Source organism: Equus przewalskii, chromosome 3, assembly GCF_037783145.1.
Source record: "Equus przewalskii isolate Varuska chromosome 3, EquPr2, whole genome shotgun sequence".
Classification (NCBI taxonomy): Eukaryota; Metazoa; Chordata; class Mammalia; order Perissodactyla; family Equidae; genus Equus; species Equus przewalskii.
In genome coordinates this window covers 750,571-768,524 of record NC_091833.1, presented here as the reverse complement: position 1 = coordinate 768,524, position 17,954 = coordinate 750,571, and the positions used below count along the sequence as shown (strand labels likewise).

Sequence of the window (17,954 nt, the reverse complement as noted above, 5' to 3'; positions counted from 1 at the left end):
TAAATGTATATGCATATATGGATAACTAAGTACTTTAAAAAGCCTAGAAGGAGTCATGCCAAACTTTTAAAAGTAATTACTACTAGGGAGAGCACAGTGATTTTTACTATATATTCCTGATATCTAAATATTACATAAGAAGGTATTCATTTACTACTTGTATAATTCTTTAAAATGGGAAAGGTTGAATGCCTACTCCTATGCGTTATACAAGATTATACACTGTCTCATTTCATCATCATAACAAAGTTAGGAGGTTGGCAGTAAATTGAGGCACAAAGAAGTTAAGTTGTGAAATATTGGTCTGAATTTGAACACGGGCCTCTCTGAAAACAAACTGTATATGTGCTCTTTTCCCAATACCATGAAACCTCATAGAAATGCTTGGCTGAGAAGAGTTAAAAGCCCTTAATCCTTGCTTTCATTTTCTGCCTTAAACAACAGACTGCTCCAAAATTATACGTACATGTACATATACACAAACATATACTTTTACTCACTTAACCATAATTTATGATCACAGTTCATCTGAACCCTTAACTTTTTAAGTCTGTAAGTTTCTCCACAGCAAGCTGGGTAAAAAAACATTTTAAACGTAAAATATGAAATGGCAAATATGAAATAACTTTGTAAAAATGAAGTAAAATTTGCCTATTCAACTTATACAAATAAGATGTGAAAAGGCCATTCACTGTTCCCACTTTATTTTTAATAAAAAGGTATTAAGTTCTTCCAGTGACCTTTAAAGAAGGAGTATGGCCTATAAAATCTATTTAAAGATATTAAATCTGGTTGATGTTTCATGTGCTGACCTTATGAATACCAATCACTCAATTAGCTGTTTCATTTTCCTTTCTTATTTATAGTCTAGTTGAGTACCTTGCCACAATGTACCATAAATCTGTATTTCTGTGAAGTCAGAGCTGTATTCCAGCAATTCTAATCTTTCTAAAAAGTTTTTGGAACTCCTCTTTAAGGAAAAAAAATGCATTCAGAAACAGTACAAGCTATGAAATGTTCTCAGTAGCAGTTGTTTCATTCACTGCTATAACCCCAGTGCCAACAGTGCCTGCCTGGAACACAGTGAGGACTTAATAAATATTTATTGAACAAATGGAATTAATACCCTCTGACAGCTAAAATTTGCCAAAAGTTACTCAGAATCAGCTGCAATGACTAAGATAATTCATCAGGGCAGATGACGTTAAGTAAGACTCACTCATCAATAACATAGGCTATGACTACAAAGTAATTTAACTTGTTCTATTCTATTTTATTCTATTCTGTTCTGTTTTTCTATTGTTCCTTTATGAGTGATATTATATTTCATCATATTATATTTATAATTATATATTTATATTATATATATTATTATAAATATATATTTCTATTGCTCATAAAGGAGCAACAGAAAAACCTGAATGAAATCACAAAAGGATATTATTAACAATGATTTGATCACGAGCATAAATGTGTAGAGCCTTACACGGGGCCACTTTATAAAGCATAATACTAAGCTGAATATATAAGATTTTTCAAGAGAAACCCAGAGTCATTATTTGATACCTATACTACAGTGAAAATTTTAAATTCCAAACTTCTAAGACTTAAATGATAGAGTCTTAGGTTAATATCAACTGAATTACATGGAAGGGCAAAAAAATTCACTATACATCATTGCCAGTTTTTACAAGAAATATTTAATTTTTTTATGTCTTCTGTTATTGTAGTGATGAAAACATGTGACATTAGGCATACATTACTCTACACAAGTCCTACAGAAATAATACTTTCAATCCATTCAGCATTTGAAAAATGGAACTGAACCATTTCCATTTATCATCTACACTTTGATGAAGCCTGGTCTGTATTTCCTTTCTTGGCAAAGTTCAGCAATGTATTTAATATGAATGTTATTACTACTAATTAAAAATTGCCCTGATGACACTCTGTAAAGTAGGCATGAATAGAGGAAGTCTTGAATGTTAATCAAAAAAATCACAATAAACTATGCATTAGCAAAGTAAGCTGATCATAGGAATAAAAATATTCCCACCCAAAATAAAACTAGAAATACTTCTGAAAGACAGCATAAAGTTTGTAGATCATGAATGCTAGCTAATTTTCTTCTCATCAAAATGCAGTGAAGTTTAGCATACTGGCTAAGTAAAACAGGGCAGATATGGCGTTGCCGTTTCCTGCCCTCTACCCTCAGACTTCAGATATGGCGTTGCCGTTTCCTGCCCTCTACCCTCAGACTTCAGATATGGCGTTGCCGTTTCCTGCCCTCTACCCTGACTTCAGCAGTTTGCTCGAAGGCTGTCCTGAGGGTCTGTGTGGATGACCTGCATTCTGTAAAGACCCACCTACAATAAATTCATTAACTGACCAAACTTTCTTGCATAGAATTCCAGCTACGTCTTTTACAAGCCATCTTTCACTCTATAGTGAGTATCGTTAAACCCAAGCTTCAATCAAGTAAAAGAGAGGCCTCTCTGCTCTCTCCCACCGTCTCCATCAACCCCCGGAGGGTAAAGAAATTCCTGGATGGAGACTGTCTTAAAACCTAAGAAGCCGTGAACAGAACATGGGTTCTGAAGACAGACAGCCCTGGCTCAAAATCACAGTGGTATCACTTCCAGGACTTGGGCTCTCTCTGAGCTAGGTCTGTTCATCTGTAAAGTGGGGAAAATTATACAATCTCACAGGGTCCTTTGAGACTTAAATGAAACATTTTAAGAAAAGAAACTAACACAGGGTATACTAGATACTAATTGCCTCCTTCCCCATTCTTAAACTTTTGAATCTCCTCCAACACTTAGCATAGGTCTGGTCACAAAGTAAGAAATCAAGGAGTTCTTGATTAATTGATTTTTGTCAGGTTAACATCAGAGTCCTCTTGATCAAAGCAAGAATGGATGCCCCACATAGTGATTTTAAATCAGCAATTTAAATAACGAGTAATTTTTAAGAAACAGAAAAAGACAACTGAGTGGAATTTAAGCTATACGTGTGATATTAAAGTATCCTAGGGCTGCTATACATAGCTTGGTGCCTCCGTGCAGGAGCCGTCAGAAACCAAGATCACGGCCTTCTCTAACCCTGTCAGAGGAAGGATCTTGAGGGTAGAAGGGGGAGGTGGCACTGAAACGCGACCCTGCGCTAGACAGGAGTGATGCTGACAGGTCGTCAATCAAATTTCATAACCAAAATGGATAATTATTTCTGAAGCATGACTATTCAGAGCTAACCTTAATTTCACTGACAAGTCACTAACAATCTCCACGCCTAATCAGGCCCAATTGTGAAACATCTCAGAAAAGCGTGCTGTCTCTGTGGGGAGACAAAGTAAACTCAAGAGCCCTGGGGGGAGAACCGAATCTCTCATTAAGAAGTATAGCATAGGTATTAGGCTGCCACACTATGCTAAATTGAAAAGATTAAAATGGAAATTAATCTACCTTCTAATAAATACATTTAAGATTGTAGAAGTGGAATACTATAATAGGCATTCTTTAAGGTCTAACTACGTCATTCATCAAGCAATACACTACCCAAACCATCGAGTTTGGCTTAAAAAATTTTCATGTCTATTCTATGTGTAGCTTAACTTCACCATATTTTTTATGGACTATCAGTTTTTTTATGTAATACAAAACTGAAAAAATGTAACTCTGGGTGAACACTAAGACTACTAAAATTTTGCTGTACTAATTTGCATTATAATTTAGTCATAAGGATTTTACTAGAGCAAAAAATTGAAATGAAAACTAAAGTCACGACAATGGATATTTAAGGTATTCAGCTTATACTATTGCACATGAAACTAAACTACTACTGTAACAGGAAACCATAATGGAAATCAGCCTTGAACTTGCTAGATCTTCGAAAGACTGCTTGTTTCCCCTTCTTTTCACACAAAATTACATTCTACTACTTGAAGCACCTATTCTCATTTTTATGTTCATTCTATAAGATGGCTGAATCTTACCTGACAAGGATGACTAGGACAGAAAGACTTGTAAAACCAGTCTTTACTAGCATCATTCAGATAAGGTGCATGAGATATGAGAGGCCAGATTCTTCAACCCCTCCCCCCTGCCCCCGGCCCCACAAAGATCTTCAAGCAATCAGCACTTCAGTTTCTCAAAGAAATACTTGCGGAAAATAAACTCGGCTGGGGGCGGGGGCGGGGAGGAGCAGCTTAACTTCTAATGCTGACCAATTATGCCTCTCAATTCCATTCAAATGGCTAGGCAACTCCTTGAAAATGGAGGCAGTCGTCACGTCGTGGAGCAGAGCTGCCTACTGAAATGGAGACTACATGATCCTCTAGACATAGAAAGGATCACTAAACATAATTACTGAAATCATGTATGGTAAAGAGACTGGAAGGAAATGTGAATAATATGCAGCCATTTCTAATAACATCTGTTGGAAAATTTAACTATTAATATACAGCAATGGCCTCAAAATGGAAGCCCTAAACTGGCAACCCAACTGCAGTGGCTCAGCTGACTAAAAGGATTTGGTCCAGGTGAATTCAGGCCAGAAGTCAGAGACTGCAGTAGACCAGCAAACTGGTACAGAGGCAGAGAGCCACACTAGTGAAAGGCAGCTTGCAGAAACAGCCATGGTCACACACAGAAAGTGTGAGATTGTGCCTAATGGGAATCGGGGATGCCGATAATGACATATTTATCCAAAGGCTAAGTTCAAGATTGGGAACATGAGGAAGCTTAATTTGGAGCCCAAGATCTAGGGTCTAAAATACAAGACAGAGAAGAGATGAGGATGCTACAAAGGACTGCTGCTGTCACAAGTACGGTGCTATAGATAGACTTTTGCTCCTCAGGGTGCAGTCCATCCACCAGCAGGAGGGCCTTGCATGGGAACTTGCTAGAAGTGCAGACTCTCAGGCCTCATCCTAGACCTGCTGAATCAGAATCTGCATTTCAAGGACATCTAGGGCTCTACAGAGGTAGTAACTCCGTCTTGTAAAAAATGAGAGAGGGAAGGGGAAGGGAGGAAAAGAGAGGGGATCAAAATCAAATAGCAGCTTTGTTGTCTTAGGAAAATCCAACTCTATAAACCACAGAAGGTAAAACTGTGAATAAACCAAATAGCTTAACATCAAGACTAACATCTTCTTCATCGAGGCTTGCTTCAAGACCTTAAATACTGTAACAATCCAAAGATAACATGTCATCAACTCTCCCCAATCCCAACCAGTTCCCGTCTTGTAAGATCTGCCTTAAAATCACACAGCATAGGCCCTAAAACTCTATAAATATTCTCCTCTGACTACCCCGACAGTCAATGGTCAAGAGCCATAATATTCTGAAGCAGAAAGGAAGATGAATAAGCATCTGTCCAAGAGCCTTAACTCATGGAAGAAATTCACAATTTGCTCAGGAATGCAGAGCTATTAAGAGCAGGATTAACACCAGAAAGGAGATCTCCTGATTCCCTCTTCAGGGGTCTGATGGTTTATTTTAATTTACCTCATTATTTTGTCCTTTATGTCCCAGAGAAGGACACAGCTCAATGTTAATATAATTTACCAGTACACCCAGACCACCACACTTAATGGGAGCTGTCAATATACAGCAGGCCAGATTGAACATAAACATGTAAATCCACTTTTCACCAAAGAGATCAAAAGGGAAAGAACAATATAACAATCTCATTATTACCCACATCATAATAAAAACAGCTAACATTATCGAGGCATTTACCATGTGTAAAGTACTGTGCTGAGAGCTTTATATGCATGATTTCCTCACAATCCTATTATGTAGGTACTATTATTATTCCCATTTCACAGATTTAAAAAACTGAGCTTAAGTGACTTATCCAAGGTCACACTGCTAACAAGTAGAAGAGCAAGAACTTAAACACTGAAGAATGCCTTTTTTGTTTTTTGATTTTTTTGGTGAAGAAGATTTGCCCTGAGCTAACATCCATTGCCAATCTTCCTTTTTTTTCTCTCGGGGAAGATTAGCCCTGAGTTAACATCTCTGCCAATCTTCCTCTATTTTGTATGTGAGACGCCTCCACAGCATGGTTGATGAATGGAGTAGGTCCACACCGGGGATCTGATCCCCCAAGCCCTGGGCCGCCAAAGAGGAACACACAGAACTTTAACCACTCGGTGACAGGGCCAGCCCTGCTTTGTTTTTTTTTTTTTTGGTCTCAGGTAAAACAAACAAAAAAAAAGAATGAGTATATAGTTATTATTTTGGGTCTTCTCTTGAAAGTTTCATTTCTTATTATGAAAACAATGTAGATTCACAGCAACATATAACCTGCTTCCAAGGTTACATTTAAATCAGCAATATTGCTTTAATGACAATTGTCCCCAAAATACTAAGTTGTTTTCTAAGCAATTCTAGTATTGCTTACTGCACTCTGTCCACGTCAGCAGTGTAAATGAGGTGTTTCTGCCATCCTATACTTGATAACCTGCCCTTTACCTAGCTTCCACTTCCTTTTACTTCTATTAGTTCAAGTCAACTGCAAAGCACAAGAATAAGAGCTCTCATCTATAAATTAAATATGCAATAACTGCTAGTCTCTGATCTGAAGAGGTCTAACACAAACACAGAGATTTTTCTCTAGTGCAATATTTAGCATTGTATTTAGGACTTTTATAGAAATAGATTTTATATCATTTCTTATTCTGAAAAATTTTGAACTTTCTCTACATGGCAAGATTTAGGAAGCTAATTTTTTATCACTTCATTTAAAAGTGTATCATTTTACTCTCCTTCATTACCATATTCCTGAAATTTAAATGCCAAGTTCAAATTTCTTGGTATCTTAGGTAAAGTCTATCCTGTGATAGACAAAGATCTTTTAAAATGTGTTGACCTTCTCTATGTGTGAAAGACTAAACATGTTACTGATAACTTACATTTTGATAACAATGTAGATGACTAGTCTATGTGATTTCCTCCACTTTCCCTTCAGGGAAAGCAAAAGTCAGTACACAGATCACTGGAGCAGAATAAAAGATCACGGGAGTGCACCAAGCTTACAGAGAAAGGCTATTTAACACAGGGAACCTCACGATAAAGGTGCAGAAGGCAGAAAGAGAGTGACCGGCCCATCTGGGAGCTGCAGATAGCTTAGCAGCACTGCAGCAGAGAACGTAAGTGGAAGATGAAGCTAGAAAGGTATCCAGAGGCCTAACAGAAGAGGATGCTGAACAGCAGACTCCAGGTCTTCATTTCATCCTTTGAACGACAGAGATCCACTGGGGAGGCTGAGGCAAGGACGTCATATGATCCAAACTTTAGAAAGATAATTCTGTTAGCATCGTGACGGACTGCTAGAAAAGTGGTGAGTCCTAGGCACAAGAGTCCACTTTTGGTTAAAACATTCATCATAGGGCCTTGAATTAAGATAGTGACAGCAGGGACACAGAGGGGAGGGAATACTAAAGAAATATTTAAAAAGTAGAATAAATAAGACTGAGGAGAGGCTTAAATTTGGTACCATCTTTGGTACAAATATCAATATCGTATAGTGTAATGCAGCAGAAGAAAGAGTCCAGTGATAATTTCTAATTCTCAAATAGTTTTTTATTCCTTCAAATTACAATAATTAACTATACAGCCTGCTAGTCTATTTTTTTAATCCTTGTGGTCAGTGAGCAAATGACTATCATCAAAGCTACATGACTACTGAGAATTGGGATTAAGTGGATATAACAAATTGAGCTGCATTGTGTATTCCCACAAAAACAAGATAACATATCCAAACATGAGGATCTCTGAACTGATAGAAACAACTTTAAAAACTCATAGAAAGATTCCACAAAGCAAAGATAATTACTCACAGAAATATGTAAATTAAGAAAACATGCTCTTATTTTAAATATCTCTTCGCAAATTATTCCTCAGAAACAGAATGGTCAATCTGCCACTTCAAATATGAACAGAGATAATTATAATAATATAAGATATAGATTTATAAGAATTTGCCATATATACACACAGGAAATTTTCCTCTGTTGACTGGGCCACATTTCAAAGTTAGTCTGTAGAGCTGAAGATACGTTAGAAATTTTGGATAGATTCTAATGCGTAATAAAGGTGGCCACATTTTCTAAATCCAGACAGATGACAGAGTCATTATCTGTGCTTTCACAGACATTCATTATTTAATATGAAACATGGATTGAGTGCCCCTGTGCCAGCACTGGGCACCGTGCTAAGTGTTAAACATAGAGACAGAGACATGTAACACATGGCTTCTGCCATCAGGCTACATCCTGCCTTCTCACCACTTTCCAATTTATTTTCATAGTAGTCAGAGGATCTTCATAAAATATTACTCAGGTTTATCACTCCATTACTTCAAATTTTCAATGGCTTTCCCTTCCATTTATAATAATATCTAAATATCTTTAAGGCTCCCAATGCCCTGCCCATCCCAGTCATCCTCTCTCTCCTAATCCTGTCATTCACAATGCTTTCTCCTTTGGCCTTCTCAGTACTCCTCAAATATCCAGCTCTATCTATCCCCAAATGCTAGCCTAGAACTTTCCTCACTCCAGCTTCTCACTTGACTCCTATTTCCTCCATCAGCTCAAATGTCACTTTCAGAGACGCTTTCCGTTAAGTCACACCCTAATCCTACAAGAGACAGGGAGCTGACAAGTGGTGTTAAGCAAGGAAGTAACAGGATTAGTTCTCTTAGAAAAATCACCCAGACAGGAACTTGTAGAATGGACTGGCTAAAGAGGTGGTACAACGGGAGGCGATGGCTATAGGCAGGAAAGTTACCTAGGAAACAACTGGAAGGAATACAGTATGTATGTGAAAGTACTGAAGTCACCTCTAGCTCTGCACGAAGTTCCATCAGGCTACGAGCTCTCTAAGACCAGTATCATATATTACAAACTTCCTACGACATCAAAGAGGTCCAATAAACATTAATTAATTTGAAATGAGTGAGAGAAGAGCAGCAAACACTCCCAAGATGCAAACAATCACTGCCATTCGTTTATGGAACACCAGGCACTGTACACGATGAAGGGGAAGGCAGCTGTGGTTAGGAGCAGCGGCTCTGCCTGAGTCTGCACCCTAGCGATGGGACTTTACGTAAGCTACTTTACTTCTCTGGGTTTCCATTTTTTTCATCAGAGATAGTCAATAGCACCTATAGCATAGGATTATTGTGAGATTTAAATATAAAGCACTGAGAACACTACTTGTCTTATACTATGTACTCAACGAAAATTAGCTACTGAAATTGTCACTGATGTCATCATCAACCTTATAATTGTTATCATTAGTACCACTACTACAACCAGTAGGTACTTCTCAGACACTATTTCATCTTCACACTAGAACTTACAAGGGATATACTATTATCTCCACTATATAATGAGGGAAAGTAGGTGCAAAAGTGATTCACACAGTTTGTAAGTATCATACTGGGATCTAAGCCTGGCTGTATGAGTTCACAGTCCATATACCAACCACATTACAACACTCTTTCAAAAGGGGTGGGAAGGAGTCAGACATGATAAGAAATAGGATTTAGTGAGCATTTATTATGTTCCAGGCACTCTTCTGAGCTCTAGGGATACAGGAGTAAACAAAACTGATGAAGTCTATTCCATCATATGGGACAGGGAAGCCAAGAGAAAAATATCAAATAATGAGAAGTATACGACAGAGAATTAAAATCAAGAGTGATGTGTCTGAGGGCCACTTAGATTGAGCAGGAAGAAAAGGCCTTTCTAAGGAGGCTAAGTTTAAGATGAGAACCTAAAAGACAACCAATAGGAAGAAGCTCCCCAAACAGCAGGATAGAAAGCTTTCCAGGCAGAAGAAAGAGCTACTATAGAGAGGCCAAATGAAAACAAAACTGTGTCTTAAGGAACCAAAGCAAGTCAGCATGGCTGGAGAGCAGTAGGGGAGGAGACGGGTATTCCATGAGGAGAAAAGAGACGCAGGCTTAGGGTCATCCAAGGGAGGGAATTGTGGATTTTATGCTAAAAGCAATGAAGGATCACAGGAAAGTGACATGATCTGACTTACATTTTTATAAGATTCTTCCCACTGTGGGGCAGAAAACAGACTGCAGTGAGGCAAGAATGTGATGACAAGAAACCAGGCTATTTCAGTAGTTTAGACCAGAGATGAAAGTGGCTTAGACTAGGGAGGTAGGAGTACAGCTGGAGAAAAACACAGAGATTTTGGTATATGTTTTTGGAGATGGAGCAGAACAGATTTACAAAAGAACTGAATAAAAAGGGTAAAGTCATAAGGAATAACCTCTACATTTTTAGCTTGAGTAGCTGGAGGAACAATGGTTTAGTTCACTGAGGTGGAGAAGATTTAGGAAGGCACATATTTGGGGTAGAAACAGGATTAGAAAATAAGAGTTTTGTTTTGGCCAGGTTACTTTTGAGATGCCCATCATATACACCCATTTGGAAATGTTCAGTAGCCACCGGGATCAGAACCAGGAATTCTGGGGAGTTCCTCTTACTATTTCTCTGGCTTCACAGAAGACTGAAGATAAAACAGCAAGAGGAAAACAGCTTTCGAGATGCACAAGGTGAGTCTTCTGCAGCAATCTAAAGCAGTGAGACAAGCCACGGTACTCTTCACGAAACCATTTCACTTACAAGATCTGAAGCATTATCTTTTCTGAGGATAATGACACAGAAAGAAAGTAAGCTTTAAGGTCAATGAGATTCATACCAAGGGAGCTAAGCCGTATCATATGGCTTCTATTTCCTAAATTTTATAAGATTATAGGGCAGGACCTAGTAAGAAGAGATCAGAGCTCCCAGCAGGATACAATTTACAATTGCTTCTGAAAATTCCATTCTAGTTGCAAGGAATTCATCGCATACCCAATATAAGACAAAAATATCTTCTAACTATACATAAAATAATGACTGCTCTTCCGGCTGTCATACAGAAGTTTCCATGGAAACTACAGAAACAATTTCTTTAGACTTGCAGTGATTATTGATAACGAAACGGACTTAGCGTAAAATGAGAGATAGATTCTGGGTAATCTGATTCTAGCTAATTATATTTTAGCATGACAAGTTTTCTTAATCAAATGGCTATTTTGAGGGTAGATACCAAAATGAAAGAAAGAGATAAGCAACCATGTCTGTTTTTGTATAAGTCCTACTCCTAAATATATACCAGCAATATTGTAAAAGACACATTTTTAGGAAAGATAAGATATAAAATTTATTGGGCCGCTACTAAATATCAAGTGCTTTACCTACAATATCTTATTTAATCCTCACAATAATCCCTCCAGGTAGGTTTTACTACCCTTATTTTTACAGAGAAAGAAATCAAGTCTCAAAGATATAAAGTAACTTGCTCAAGATCAAACAGGCACTAAACAACAGAGCCAGGATGAGATTCAGGTATAGCAGAAAACAAATGTGTACTTTTTCCGTAGGCTCTTAAAGGAGGCCAAGACACACAACAGTCCAGAAGCCTCGGGCCTATGGTCTCTTTAACCCACAAGAACCTTTTTGATTACCTGAGTGTTAAATTAGGGTGAAGACAAGGCTGCTATATAAATGCCTAAAAAGAAGAAATTGTCAGTCACATAAAATAAAAAGTTGAGTTTTGCCCAGAATAGACAACAAAACTTTACCAGGTATTGATATGTCCATCAAATCAAAGAAAATTAATCAAAGAACCTAAAAAGAAATAAGGAAAAAACTCAAGTCACATGCTGATAAACACAGAGAGATGCTGATAAACTTACAGAGCCAGCATAGAGATAAGCTGATGATTCATTTTAAGAAGGAGTAATTTTAAAAATAATCATCTAAGAATAAACGTGAAAATGCCGAGACATTTCTTACCTCACCACAAAAATGCTACAATTACTATAAATAACTGAACTATAGTACCAATGTGACTGGTATAGCTGACCAACTCTGCTAACCTAATATATTACATAACTGTAGTAGTCAAATGAGAAATGAAAGCAATCTCAGGTACTGGATGCTACACTCCTTCCCTAATAATTAGTTAATTCATTTTGGTTGTGGAATTTGCCTATAAGTTGATTGTCTTGTACATTTTACGTCAAGGTTCTTTAAAGAAAAACCTGGACATTCAGATCTCTTTTTGGATTTAAGCAATCAGAACTGAAGAAATTATATTCAACCACAGCACATACCGACACAGTAGCAGTTAGAGCACAGCTCAAGCATGCACGCATAGAAACGCAGGACACACACTAAATTCAAGAAAGAGTAGAAACAAAGAAAAAACAGCAGAATCAAATCTAGGAGGAAGAAAGGGAGTTAAAATCCATAAAATAATCTGGGTACTTTGGAAACTAATTTTCCATAACCAAGATACTGGCTTTCATTTTTGGTAACACTGGATAGTTTCTAGCCAAAAGTACCAGGGAAAAGCTCAGCTGTGAACCCAGCACACGCTTTAAAATGACTTTGAAATGAAATTACACCATAAAACACTCTCTTACAATGATAATGTCCAAGGAAACACAATAGAAGAAAACAAATCATTTCCAACATAAATGCAGTATTTCCAAATTAGTAAATAAACTATAAATGCAAACCCCTCTGAGTATTTATTTTAACAGATAAAAGTTTTAAGTATTTCTTTATAGTCATTACTAAATTTTTAGTTAGAGGAACACAAAAGTATAAATATTGAAAAGTAGTATTTAAGGAATCAGTCTTTAAAATGGCTTCAACATCAAGTTTGGTATTTTTCTATTTTGTTTCTTGAGGCATTCTATTTTGATTGAATAATATGGTACTAGAAAAGTTCCTTGTATATTCCTTCAAACACTCTATGTACTGTTAAAGCACAGTGCTTAAATTTTGAAATTTTCAGGACTATTGGTGCATCACAGCATATCTTTAGCATTCTATTTCCCCATAACTGCTGAAGGACTTTGCTAATGCTGAAAACCCACTGAGCCCTTATTATGAAAGCCTAGATGGAAAAGAGCCTGGTGCTCAAAAGAAGAACAGACTGCCTAAAGTTTTCTGCCCTTTTTTTCTCTCAGTTTAAAGATCAAACGAGAAATCACTGGGCAATGTTACATATCCTATTTTGTCATTTAGCAGATGACAACTAAAAACAAGGATCATTTTCACTTCTTAAAGTGTAAGCTTTGTTTTCTCCTGTTGAACTGTATTCTTCTTTAAGCTATTTCCTATTTCTTTTCTTCAAGATTTTCCTCCTCCAACTTGCCAAAAAGAGGACTTGAAATATAAATGAAAATAAAGGGGAGAACCAATTCTGAATGGTTATGGTGAAGCTAAGAGATTTTTCACTGTCACTGTTTGGGCTGGCTCCTCTCACATTTACCTGTTCATGAGTTCTGAGATTGAATATTCTGCTTAAGGCACATTAGAGTCAAAGCAGCCTCTTGCCAACAGTCTTCTCCCTGAGTGCTCACACACACCACAGGTTTTAAATGGCCCAAGGTGGGTCACGACTTGCAGAAAAAAGCCCTAAAGACTTCAGTCTTCAGTTCAGCTCTGTGGCCACTTAAGGAAGCCTTTTCTTCCTCTGTAAAGCAAAACTGGACACATCCACAGGCCCGGGTTCCTAATGGGAGTCCATACATGGTCTTTCCTGGATGCAGGAATCTCCTCAAAATTGTTTTCAAAATCCTGGGCACTCCTCTGGGGAGCAATTCCACAGCTTTCATGCAGCTTGCAAAGGGTCCTACCAACATGACAGTGTAAGAGCCATTGTGCCAACATCCCCTCCAGCCCTTACACCAGGAAGCCATGGGATTGAAGACCAAGCACATGGCCTTGAAACACAATAGTCTCAAGATTTGGGGCAAATTGCTTCACTCTGTGAGCTTCCCTTTCCTGTCTACGAAAATGTACATAAAAATATCTACTTCACGGGGAGTTGATGAAGAGTAAATAATTGGGATGCTGACCAAAATTTCTAATGTATAAAAGTTATTTCCATTATGCATGAAGACAAAAATAATTCAAGAGACTTTTTATGTACCCATTTGACAACTGAGTTTCCCAGACACTGAGAAACTGCCCCTTGTCAAACAGAGCAAGTACAAAGGCACGGACTCCACTCTGAACTTCTCATGACCCACATAACAACACAACAGGTCACATTCAACATACAATGCAAATTGGAGCCTAATAATAGCAGAAATGATGCTCAGGCTTGGGCCCACCAAAGAAGAAATAAAACCAAAAAGATATCATATGGTGACAAGAACTTTCAGAAACAAAGGTATTTAAAATTACCAGTGACCCTTTTGGGGTCTACACACTTACCAGACCTTAAGAAAGCTGGTGGAGAAGAGACGACCGCATCAGGTGAGCTGGCCATTTCAAATTGTTGACTCTAATCATAAGCGTCGCGGGCTAAACTACAGCAATTTTCAAAACTGTTTAGTGAGGGTTAGAGCAATCAGCATTAGATTAATTGAAAGCAGTGTGAGTAGTTATTAAGATGATGCAGTGTGCAACAAAGGCAATAATTGAGGTTCATTATAATTTTATTTTCTCTTTCATGAGTTGAAAACTTGATTTTCTTTTCTTTGATAAATTACATTTGCTTATATAAATGAGACAGGAAATATATCCGCTTACTACACATTACATAAGAGTGACATCCTTTATTGAGCAGGGAAGCGATTATGCTACTATGTAACAATGCTCAGAATTTTGCAGCAGCATCTGCATCAGAGTTAGCTTAGTCCAAGTTTAAAACAGCACAGTGTATATACTCTTCCAAAAGTAACAGGAATCAGGTTGACTGTTTTTAATGACAGTCAGTCAATGATTCACTCAAGAAACCTTACAGTCTACACCTCAGTTACCAAGGAAGAATCTGAAATCTCAACTCACTTGGAGGGATGACTTCAAACGGTCTCTCCTTCTACTGTGATGTGAACATGAAGGAACACCCCACATTTACACCATGCACTTAACTACTTTGCGCGTGAAATTGCATTTAAGTGACTGCAGTCAACAATAGTTAAATAAAATTTCAATTTTTTTCTAAGTTAAAAAGAGAAGGTAGGTTTTCAAAGCTTACTGTTATGACATGCATTTCAGAGGAAACAAAGACTGGAGAAGAAAATGAACCAATGTGCTTATAGAGGAAAGGAGAAATTGCTGTAAAAATATATGTTGAGGGCAGAATTCAGTTCCCTGTAAGAAAACTCCAGTTACTCTCTTTGACCAGATATTATCAATCCAATAACACTTTTTATAGCCATATTGACACACTGTTAGTGGTCAACTCAAACATGACACAAAAATTTCAAGAAAAAGTGTGAAATAAAAATATATGTGACCACTCCAAGTAACTGTATTGACTCTAAAATGTACTAGGGACTATTTTTGAAAAATGCTCTCATACTTTTGTGGTAGTTTTGCTATAATCCTACATAAATAAATGTAAAACTTTTTTTAAGGTTTAAAAATATTAGCAACAAAGATTGGGTGAATTTCTTCTGTATGATTTATGAAATTAGATACTTTATTCAAAATTCAACCAAAAAAAAGGCAGAATGCAGAAGAGACAACTAAGAACTTCATAAATGGGAAAAGTCCAAAATATAATGGGGGCATATTAGCTGAGGGGGAAAAAAAACCCTCTTAATATCAACCAAATGCAGAGAGAATTTTCCTAGGCCTAAGCTTTCCCGTGTTCTTAGATTAGACACATAGACATTAGCATCTCTCAACACGGACATATAGTAACATCAATCCTTTAAAAGAGAAGAGTCTTAGCTGAAGACTTTTCATTCCACCATCTTTCCTGTTTACAGGCACACTTTGAGCTCAAGATTATATCCAGCCAGCCAGGAATAAGGGAAGTTTCAATCCTGTCTCTCAGAAGAGTTACCAGCTACAAGCGCTAACTTCGAAGTCGTGACTTTGCAATTTGAAGAAGTCAGTTTAGGACACTTGAAGTGTTCTAACTGCCTGCGCAGCGTCTTCTGACCTCGGCGGCCTTGGGTTTGGGAGCCGCGACCGGGAACTACGCGTCCCGGGGCCGCTTGCCCGGGGAAGGGCCGGCTTCCTTCTGAGCCCTGACTATGCTCAATGTGACCCACTGCGTGGCCTGACGCCCTGTCCCCCTCAACTTCTGCCACACAGATAACTGGCTCGGGCTCAGAACTTCTGAGAAATGTAAAAGGGAGAGATGAAATAAGGCAAGGAGCAGCGCCGGTTTTCTAGGACCAGATTATAGTCACAGCTAACAACGAAGCTACCTGACTTTTGAGGAGAAACACAGGGAGAACACACTCTTTCCTAGGGATGTGGCCGCCGTCTGATTTCTAAGACGACGACTCCGGAGAAGTCGGCATCACTGCCATCTTTCTAGGGGGAAACACACACGGAGTAAAGTTGGGGTCACTGTCCAATTTCTAAAGGTATGGGAGTCAGCAGGAGGAAGGCCGGGGCCGCCGCCTGCTTTCCCAGGCGGTACACGCCAGCACAGCTCCATCGCAGGGGCTGCACCTGCCTCCCGCCCGAGGCGCTTGAGGAGGAGCACTACCCACGGTGCAGGGGAAGGGGTGGCGCCCCAGCCAGCCAAACCTGAGCGCTTAGTCCGGGCTCTTCGCTCCAAGACCTTCCAGCTGACTTCTGCCATGAGCCCCGCCGCCCCCGCCATCGCGCTCTGGCCGCCGCCCCCGGGGCCGCCCGTCAGCCCCGGCCGGCCCCGCCCCCCCGCGCGACACTGTCGGGAGGCGCGCCGGCCGGAAGTGAGCGCGAGGGCGGTCTTCGACCTAGCTCCACGGCCTCCCAGGCGTCAGAGCGGCAGCCCCAGCGGAGAGCCAGCGGGGAGCCGGCGGCGGCTCGTACGAGCGCCGGGGCTGTGCCATTCTCTCTCGGCCGGCGGCACAGTGCTTTCCGGCTGCCGTCAAGCGCGGCACCGGGCCGGCGGGCGGGGGCCATGGCGGCGGCGGGCCGGCTGCCGAGTTCCTGGGTGCTGCTGGCGCCGCTGCTTGGAGGGCTCGCGCTGCTGGGAGTCGGGCCGGTCCCCGCGCGGGCGCTGCACAACGTCACGGCCGAGCTCTTTGGGGCCGAGGCCTGGGGCACCCTGGCGGCCTTCGGAGACCTCAACTCCGACAAGCAGACGGACCTCTTCGTGCTGCGGGAAAGTCAGTGCTTGCCCGGCCCTCCCTCTGTCCACTGTCCCCGTGCCCCTCCCGATGTTCCCCACACCCCTTGCTCGGATGGCCAGTGCTCCTGCGTTTCCCGGCCCTTCTCTCCCAGCCCTGTGTCTCTCCCTTTATCTCCAGCATCCTTGACAGCTTGCCGGTTTTCTCCATCTTTTCCAACGCCAGGGCCTGGCCTGGCCATCCCACTGTTTGACCTAACCCCCAAAAGCAATGGAAACACCCCAGTTTTTTTCCTAATAAGCTCTAGGCCTTCACCCACGCACCCCCTCCTCCCCATAGAATCACCAGCCTTCCAGAGTCCCTCCTGATTCCCAGGAGTCTTTGTAGCTTGCCTATACATTCCCTCCCGAGGTCTCTCCATCCCCTACCTCTTTACTTCCTCCAGCATTCCTTCCCATTGATGAACTGATGCAACTTGTCAAGTTCTTCTCATGGGAGACTTCTCCCTGCCTCGTTTATCTAATTCACCCCCTACTCCCGCTGTCAGCGTCCCAGCTTTCTCTGAAGCTCCTGTGCCCTCCCAACGCCCTGAACACTCCACAGTTCACACATGCATTTTGCAGGGACCACTGATAAACCCATTGTCTCCTTGGGAAAGGATTCTCAAACTGCAGATTCTTCTCTTTCCTAAGCTGACTAGTCTTTTGTGTGCACCTGATCCTTTCTAGCTTTGGTCACCACCCTAGTCTTTCACATCTCTGCTTTCTTTGCCAACTCGTGGTTCTTGAGAGTTCCTTTTCCTAACCATCACTAAACAAAGTTTTTTGTAAATCTTGATGCTG

The 17,954-nt window shown here is 40.0% G+C and overlaps 2 protein-coding genes across 38 annotated transcripts in view; one reads left to right on the top strand and one right to left on the bottom strand.

Annotated features, from left to right (window-relative positions):
* Window positions 1-16,711, bottom strand: part of PHKB (phosphorylase kinase regulatory subunit beta) — a 218,466-nt gene extending 201,755 nt beyond the window's left edge. For 2 of the 37 annotated variants that reach the window (XM_070613593.1, XM_070613588.1), the window contains exons 1-4: window positions 16,258-16,368; window positions 14,306-14,418; window positions 11,653-11,698; window positions 10,510-10,670 (exon numbers count right to left, since the gene is read on the bottom strand). Coding sequence is in view for 28 of the 37 variants with exons in the window: in XM_070613560.1 (XP_070469661.1) it covers window positions 16,586-16,661 (76 nt within the window). In the remaining 9 variants the exon portion in view is untranslated. Of the gene's footprint in view, window positions 1-10,509; window positions 10,671-11,535; window positions 11,581-11,652; window positions 11,699-14,305; window positions 14,477-14,881; window positions 15,188-16,257; window positions 16,369-16,585 lie in introns of those variants that run through there. The other 35 variants (XM_070613576.1, XM_070613570.1, XM_070613587.1 and 32 more) reach the window with 30 other exon arrangements.
* An 81-nt stretch (window positions 16,712-16,792) lies between these two features.
* ITFG1 (integrin alpha FG-GAP repeat containing 1) overlaps window positions 16,793-17,954 on the top strand; it is a 266,570-nt gene continuing 265,408 nt past the window's right edge. Inside the window, exon 1 of the mRNA XM_070613598.1 lies at window positions 16,793-17,151. Coding sequence (XP_070469699.1) covers window positions 16,944-17,151 — 208 coding nt within the window. The 5' untranslated portion in view covers window positions 16,793-16,943. The remainder of the gene's footprint in view (window positions 17,152-17,954) is intronic.